This window comes from Amblyraja radiata, chromosome 13 (assembly GCF_010909765.2).
Source record: "Amblyraja radiata isolate CabotCenter1 chromosome 13, sAmbRad1.1.pri, whole genome shotgun sequence".
Lineage (NCBI taxonomy): Eukaryota > Metazoa > Chordata > Chondrichthyes > Rajiformes > Rajidae > Amblyraja > Amblyraja radiata.
The window spans coordinates 32,634,915-32,643,826 of NC_045968.1; the positions used below are offsets into that span (position 1 = coordinate 32,634,915).

At 45.4% G+C, this 8,912-nt stretch overlaps 1 protein-coding gene across 1 annotated transcript; it reads right to left on the minus strand.

The window, feature by feature from the left end:
* Positions 1 to 5,035: 5,035 nt before the first annotated feature.
* Positions 5,036 to 8,486, minus strand: LOC116979475 (the record flags this gene model as incomplete). Its single annotated transcript, XM_033030989.1, is given in 4 exon segments — positions 5,036 to 5,663; positions 5,665 to 6,479; positions 6,747 to 7,295; positions 7,989 to 8,486. Coding segments are annotated over 4 exon segments (2,490 nt in total), but the record flags the coding sequence as incomplete, so codon positions are not given.
* Positions 8,487 to 8,912: the final 426 nt, after the last annotated feature.

The following is an 8,912-nucleotide window of genomic DNA, read 5'->3' on the forward strand; positions in this document are numbered from 1 at the left end:
CCTTTCAAGCTTGACAATATCTTTCCTATAACATGGTGCCCAGAACTGAACATAATATTCTAAATGCGGTTTCACCAACATCTTATCCAACTGCAACATGACCTCCCAACTTCTATACTCAATACTCTGACTGATGAAGGCCAAAGTGCCAAAAGCCTTTTTGACCACCTTATCTACCTGCAACTCGACCTTCAAGGAACCATGCACCTGCACTCCTAGATCCCTCTGCTCTACAATACTACCCAGAGGCCTAGCATTTACTATGTAGGTCCTGCCCTAGTTAGACGACCCAAAATGCAACACCTCACGCTTCTCTGTATTAAATTCCATCAACCATTCCTCCGCCCACCTGGCTAATCGACCCAGATCCTGCTGCAATCGTTCACAACCATCTTCACTATCTGCAAAACCACTAACTTTTGTATCATCAGCAAACTTGTTAATCTTACCCTGTGTGTTCTCATCCAAACCGTTGATGTAAATGACAAAGAGTAACGGGCCCAGCACCGAACCCTGAAGCACGCCACTAGTTACAGGCATCCCGTCTGAGAAGCAACCTTCCACCATTACCCTCTGCTTCCTTCCATGGAGCCAATTTGTTATCAATTCAGCTTTCTCTCCTTCGATCCCATGCGATCTAACCTTCCAGTGCAGCCTACCATGCGGCACCTTGTCGAACTCCTTACTGAAGTCTATGTACGCAACATCTACAGCTCTGCCCTCATCAATCTTTTTGGTCATGTCTTCATAAAAATCAATTAGATTTGTGAGACACGACCTCCCATGTACAAAGCCATGCTGACTATCCCTAATCAGCCCTTGCCCATCCATATGCCTGTATATCCTATCCCTCATAATATTCTCCAGTAACTTACCAACGACAGATGTTAAGCTCACCGGCCTATAGTTCCCAGCATTTTCCCTGCAGCCCTTCTTGAAAAGACGTACAACATTTGAAACCCTCCATTCTTCCGACACCTCTCCTGTATTTAAGGACGACTCGTAAATTTCAACCAGGGCTCCCGCAATTTCCTCTCTAGTTTCCCACAATCTCCTCGGATATATCAGATCAGGCCCTGGAGATTTGTCTACCTTCAAACACGACAGCACTTCTTCGACAGTAACCCTGACTGCTCTCAAGACACTTCCAGTGACTGCTCCAATTTCCTCCATCCTATTGTCTTTCTCCTCGGTAAATAGAGAGGAGAAATACTCATTTATGACCTTGCCCATCTCCTATGGCTCCACACAGAGGTGACCGCTTTGATTCCTGAGAGGCCCCACTCTCTCTCTATTTACCCTTTACCCCTTATGAATTTATAAAATCTTTTGGGATTGTCCTTAATGCTACCCGCCAGAGCTTTCTCCTGACACCTTTTTGCCCGTCTGATTTCCTTTTTTAGTTTACTCCTTAGTTCCCAAAACTCCTCCAAGAATGCACTTGATCCCAGCTGCCTATACGTGTCCCATACTTCCTTCTTGATTTTGATTAATGTCTCAATTTCCCTCGTCAGCCAAGCTTCCTTACATCTGCCTGCTTTACCCTTCACTCTAGCACATCCTGAGCTTTCTTCAGTACACTTTTAAAAACATCCCGCTTGGCTGATGTTCCTTTCCCCTCTAATAACATGCTCCAGCCAACTTGAGCGAGACCTTCTTTCATACTCTCAAAGTTGGCCTTACCCCAGTTGAGAATTTTAACATGTGGACCCTCTCCGTCCCCATCCATAACTATCTTAAACCTAATTGAACTGTGGTCACTGGTCCCAAAAGGCTCCTCCACAAACACTTCATTAACTTGCCCGTTCCAATTTCCCAATCCAGCATTGCCCTCTCATGTGTGGTGGCCTCCACATACTGCTTAACAAAACTCTCCTGAACACTTTTGAGGAATTACACCCCATCTGAACTCTTCACGCTATGATTTTCTCAGTCTATATTAGGAGAGTTAAAATCCCCCACTACAACAACTTTATTTGACATGCAGCTGTCTGCAATCTCCCGGCACATTTGTTCTTCTAATTCCCGTTCACTATTCAGGGTCTGTAGTACACCACCAACAAGATGATCATCCCTTTCGTGTTCCTCAGCTCCATCCATACAGCCTCACCAGACGAACCATCCATAATGTCACCTCTGGACACAGCCGTGACATCCTCCTCAACCAACAATGCAACCCCCCCTCCTCTTTTTCCCTCAACCATGTCTCTCCTGAAGCTCCTGGACCCTGGATCATTGAGCTGCCAGTCCTGCTCCTCCCTTGCATTTGGAGTATTGCATGCAGTTCTGGTCACCGCATTACAAAAAGGATGTGGAGGCTTTGGAAAGGGTACAGAGGAGGCTTACTAGAATGCTGCTAGGATTAGAGACTTGCAGCTACAAGCAGAGGTCAGATAAACATGGATTGTTTTCTCTGAAACGTCATAGGTTGACTGAAGACGATGAAAGTATATAAGATTATGAGATGCATAGATCGGGTAGACAATCCAAACGTTCTCCCAGGATGGAAATGTCCAACGCTAAAGGACATACCTATAAGATGGTGGGAAAGTTTACCAGATGCGCGGGGCATCGCACAGAGTGATGGGGGCCTGGAATACATTGCCTGGGGTGGTGTTGGTGGTGGAGGCAGATATGTCCGTGGTGTTTAGGAGGTTTTTCGATAGGCACATGGAAGTGCAAGGAATAGAGGGACATTGATAGAGTTAGATTTAGATTAGGGCTAAGGGCATCAAGGGAAATGGGAAAAGGCCAGAACGGGGTACCGATTTTGGATGATTAGCCATGATAAAATTGACTGGCGGTGCTGACTCAAAGGGCCAAATGGCCTACTCCTGCACCTATTTTCTATGTTTCTATATTTCTATTTACAGGCAGATGAGATCAGTTTAACTTGGCATCATGTTTGGCGCAAACATGCAGGAGCTGATCGCCTCGATTCGGAGGGCCCAAACGCTGCTGGCTACGGGAGTCAAGATCGTTCCGTCAACAGAGGGCTCAAGGCCCTCGACCGCGGGAGAGCTAAGGGAAAAGATTTGAACTTTTTTTCGCCTTCCATCACAGTGAGGAATGCGAGGAGACACTGTGGTGGATGTTTATGTTAAAATGTATTTTGTGTGTTCCGTTGCTTTTTATTTGTATGACTGACTTGGCAAATGAATTCCTCGTATGTTGCAAAACATACTTGGCTAATAAAGTATTATTGTGATTGCAATTGTGGGCCGAAGGGCCTGTTCCTGTGCTGTATTGTTCTATGTTCTGCCTTCTACCTTGTCAATTAATCATCCAGTAACATTATGGCTGCATCATCAACATTATTGCATTACAAAATAAAACAAAAGATATAGAAACAGGAGTTGGTCATATAATCTTTCAAGCCTGCTACTTTACTCAATAAATTATGGCAGATTTAGTATATCACCACTTCCTACACAATGCCAGTATTCCTCTAATTATATCCAGAAAACTATGAATCTCGTGTATAAACCCTCAATCATTTTATTGATATAGACTGTGAACAACATCGATCCTGTGGCACCTCACTTGTCAAAGCTTCCTAATCTGAAAATGACCTGTTTGTTCCAATGCTTCATTTTGAATCTGTTAATCATTTCTCATAGCTTCAACTCTATGTGCTCTGAGGCTGTTCAATGTTGAATTATAAAATGCATGCATGATGGTTTGCGGAGACTGTAGGTGTGGGACCTGGTTCCAAGCTGGGACTTGCTATCTTAATAACAGGTACCAGGATTGTTCCTACCACTAACATTAGGTTAATTGGCCATTAGTTACCTCTTCCTCTCCCGTTTCTTTCTTAAATAGTGGGATTTTGTTTGCTACCTTTCAAACTGTGGGACTCATTCGAAAATCTTTGGTATTTTGGAAGATGACAGCCAGTGAAGCCATTATGTGTGATTCCTACTCTTTGAAAATATTAGGGGGCTGTCCCACTTGGGCAACCTAATTGGCGAGTTTAGAAGAGTTTGAAAAAATGACATGTAGAAGACCTCATTCGACTATGTAGAAGACCTTCGACCTCCTTCGACTGTGTTGAAGACCAGCTTCGACTAGCTACGACTAGCTACGACTAATTTTGGGAAAATTGGACACTGAATAGTGGAGAGTTAAGATGACCTCCTTCGATCTTCTTCGACCTCCCTTCGACCTCCATTCGACTATGATGAAGACCATCTATGACTACCTTTGACTACCTTCGACTACCCTCGATTACCTACGACTAACATGCCGACCTACTACAACCTACTACGACCTACTACGACTAAACCTACAAGTAAGAAAAGTATCAATTTTTTCCAAGGCGACCTTTTTTAACTTGCGGGCATTTTTTAACATATTGAAAAAACACCGCGATCTAGCTGAAGCCTCGAGTACGCAGAGCCTATTCTTGAGCATGAAGGAGAGTTACGAAGACCTCCTACGACCTCGTGTCGGCCATGCTGGGAGTATGAGTCGAGGGCAAACTCGCCAGAACTTGCGGATCAGGTCGCCCAAGTGAGACAGGCCCTTTAGTGTGCCTGTCATCAGACCAGGTCAGCAGTGACAATAACTTTTCACTCATTTTATGTTTTTCTCGCACTCATTTTTTTCAGCACTCCATTTACTTTTGATTTGCTCTTCTCCACAATTTCTAGAATATATTCTGTGTCTCGGTGAAGACAGACAGATATTTCTCGGCCATTTCCAATGAAATTCTTACTTGTAGCAGCACAACAGATATGTCCAGATAGTACTCTGTAAAACCCATACTAAATAGCAATTTAAAAAAGTACAATATATATAAACAGACAAAATAAACTAACAATAATAGTGCAAATAATAACTTTATTTATAGAGCACTTTAAAAACAACCACTGTTGCAACAAAGTGCTGTACATGACTAATCATGAACAAAAAATTATTACAAGACAATAAAAACATTAAAAGAGAGAGTAGAAACAATAAAAAACATTAAAAACACTAAAACAGGAGCAAAGTCTCATGCAGGGTCAAAAGCCAAGGAATAGAAAAGGGTTTTAAGACTGGTTTTGAAGATGGACAGTAAGGGGGCCTGTCTGATGTGCAACGGCAGAGTGTTCCATAATGTCGGAGCAGCAACAGAGAAGGCTCTATCCCCTCTGAGCTTCCGCTTAGACCTCGGTACCTCCAGGAGCAGCTGATCAGCTGACCTGAGGCACCGGGCAGGAGCATAGGGATGAAGCAGCTCAGAGAGGTAAGGCGGGGCGAGACCATTTAAAGATTTAAAAACGAATAGAAGAATCTTAAAATGAACTCGAAAGTACACCGGCAGCCAGTGGAGGGAGGCCAGAATTGGCGTTATGTGCTCCCTCTTTCGAGTTCCAGTTAAGAGACGAGCAGCAGCATTCTGAACCAACTGGAGACGAGCCAGGGAATATCGAGTAACTCCAAAATAGAGTGCGTTACAGTAATCCAGCCTAGATGTAATGAAGGCATGGATTACTGTTTCAAAATGCTGCCGCTCAAGAATGGGCTTCACCTTTGCCAGCTGCCTTAAATGAAAGAAGCTGGACTTAACTACCGCGCCTATTTGATGATCTAATTTAAAATCACTGTCCATCCTAAAACCCAAGTTCAAAACTGTTGGCTTCACATACAGTGCCAAGGGGACCCAAGTCAACAGGAGGAGGTTCACGGCAGCCATTGGGACCAAACACTATCACCTCTGTCTTCTTTTCATTAAAACCTAGAAAGTTTAGGGCCATCCAGGATTTAATGTCATCAAGACATAACAGAAGTGATTTGACAGAGAAAGCATCTTCCTTCCTCAGCGGCATATATAGTTGGCTATCATCAGCATAACAATGAAAAGAGATGCCATGCTTTCTAAGAATGGAACCCAGAGGAAGTAAGTACAGTGAGAAAAGCAGGGGCCCTAAAATTGAGCCCTGTGGAACCCCATATGACAGAGGAGCGGAGGAGGATTCAAAACCAGCAAGGCTTACACACATAGTTCTGTCTGCCAGATAAGACCTGAACCATTCCAGGGCACTGCCACAAATGCCCACTAGGTGCTGTAACCGAGATACTAAGATACCATGGTCCACTGTATCAAAGGCGGCAGATAGGTCCAGCAGGACAAGAACCACATAATCACCAGAATCATTAGCTAGGAGGATGTCATTAAAAACCCTTAGCAATGCTGACTCTGTGCTATGCATAGTTTTAAACCCTGACTGGAAAACCTCCCGAATATTATGCTCGTTCAAGAAGAGTTTTAGCTGAGCATAAACAACTTTCTCCAGAATTTTAGAAATAAAAGGCAACTTGGAGATCGGTCTAAAATTGGCCAGAACAGTTTGATCCAGGCCAGGTTTCTTAAGTAGTGGTTGCACTACTGCATGTTTAAAATTTATGGGGACAACCCCAGAACACAAGCTGCTGTTGATAATAGCAAGGACCGACTGCCCTATACTAGGGAAAACCTCTTTAAAAAGATGAGGAGGGACAGCATCACAAGGGGAACCCGATGGCTTAATATGGCTAACCACATCCTCTAAACGCGACAATGTCACAGGCACAAACTTATCCAATACCACCAGGCATGGGACAGAAACAGAGGGGTCAGAGGCAGGAGCTGAAATGAGAGCCCTTATGGAAACAACCTTATTAATAAAAAAGTGCAGGAAGTCATTGCACATTTCAGACGATGCTTCCAGGCAGACAGGCTGTGGGGCATTAAGAACAGAGTCAATGATTTTAAATAGCACACGTGGGTCGTGACGCTTAGACACAATAATATTTGACAGGTATTCTCTTTTGGCCTCTTTAACAGTGTTCTGGTAATGACGCCAGCAGTCTTTTAGGATTTGAAATGAAACCTGCAGCTTGTCCTTCTTCCACTTGCGTTCAGCTTTGCGACACTCCCGTCTAGCTGTACGAGTTACGTCACTGAACCAGGGCTCGGGTTTAGCTCTAGGCTGCAATGTTTTTAATGGAGCCACAGAGTCCAGTATAGTTCTGCAGGAGGAGTGAAACCAAGAACTGATCTCCTCCGTATCAAGAGAAGTGGAAGCAGAGGGGGCACAGAGCTGATCGAAAGCAGCAGAGAACTGGCCGGCAGCAAAAGGGTTGAAAGTCCGACAGCGCCGAGCAGGAGCGCCAGATTTAACTGCAGCACAGGAGAAACCAACATCAAATAATACGGGCATATGATCAGAAACCACACTGTCACAGATCTCCAAATTTAACACAGACAAGCCATGAGAGAGAACAAGGTCTAGTGTATGTCCATGTTCGTGTGTGGGACGAGACACACACTGCACAAAATTAAAAGAGTCAATAAGGCTTAAAAAGTCCTTCACCAACGGCTTATCAGGACAGCACACATGTATGTTAAAGTCCCCAACCATAAGGACACGATCATAGTTGGGCATAATCCCAGCCAGAAAATCAGAGAAGTCATTCACAAAGTCCTTATGATATTTTGGGGGTCGGTAGATGACAGCGCAAAGCACCGGGTCAGAGCGACCCACCTCAAATAAAGTAGCTTCGAAGCTGGAGAATGAGGATGATATAGCGCACTGCTTGCATTTAAAGTTATTTTTATAAATAGCCGCTGTTCCTCCTCCACGGCCCGACATCCGCGGCGAGTTGAAATAAGAACAGCCAGCCGTTAAAAGTTCAATAAGGGCGCTGCACTCACCAGGACCGATCCAAGTCTCTGTCACACAGAGGAAATCCAGGCCACGGGAGCAGAAGAAATCCCTCAGGATAAAAGTTTTGTTTGCCAGCGATCTGGCGTTCACCAAACCAATCCTGGAAGGGGATGGACTCTGTAGATCGGCGGATCGGGGAGCCCGGAGCAGTGTCCGCAGGTTCCGGAGATTCACCTCGCGGTGGCGGGGCCGAGGAGAGCAGGGGGGGCGAGGCCGGTCTCGTCGCAGCTTCTGATCGTAAGAAGGGAGGGGGGGGGGGGGGGAGAAAGGATCCACCCGGAGGAGTTGGCGTACCTGGTGACCGCCTTCGTCCCCTCCTAGACGGTGTGTCAGGCCAGTTCTCCGGGCAGCAGCAGGCGGACAGCACTCTGGATCTCCCGGGAGGAGATGGTCCGGTGGCAGCTGAAGAGCACCAGGCTGGAGACCCCGGAGGCGATGCTCACGAAGATGTCGCTGACAAAGGAGTTGCTGACGCTCATGGCCTTGGAGGAGATGCCCGCGTCCGGGCGCACCCAGTTTAAACTTCACCAGTCGACCGCTGCGTTTTCCACGGCGACGGCGACGCTTCCTTCGGGGTAAGGCCCAGTCCAGGTGAGTCGGGATTCCCGAGATTCCCGATAGGAGCGGGGGCAAGGTATTATGTTCGCGATAATCAAACGCACCGACATTATGTTGAAGATCTAAGAGAGATTGACGATCGTACACCAGCAGAAACTTTAACTGTATAGTGCCAAGGAAAAACACCAAAACCAGTGAGAGCAACAGACGGGCAGCCACACACACCGGCGCCATCTTTAAAGTAAAAAATAATGACCCAAAGTCTAGATTGTCTATTTGGAGGTTGTAGTGTTTAATAGCTTCCAGGAGAGAGAGAATGGAAGAAGTAACTTCAGCAGGAATCCCAATGTTTTCATTGAGCAATTATCCTGCTGAACTTCAGCTAAGGGTACATCTGCAATCTTTTCATTTTTGGATATGTACATCATTAAGGCCCACATTAATCGTTAGGTTAACAATTTAAATGAACATGATTTGCCAAACAATTGCGCTCGGTCTGCGATGGCTTACTGGACTTCCCGGCTTTAACCATTTTAACTACCCCCTCACCCCTCAATTCCCATACTGGCCTTTCTGGCTCCGACCTCCCACATTGCTAGATTGAGGCCACATGCAAGCTGGAGGAACGGCACCTCATATTCTGCTTGAATTGCTTACAAC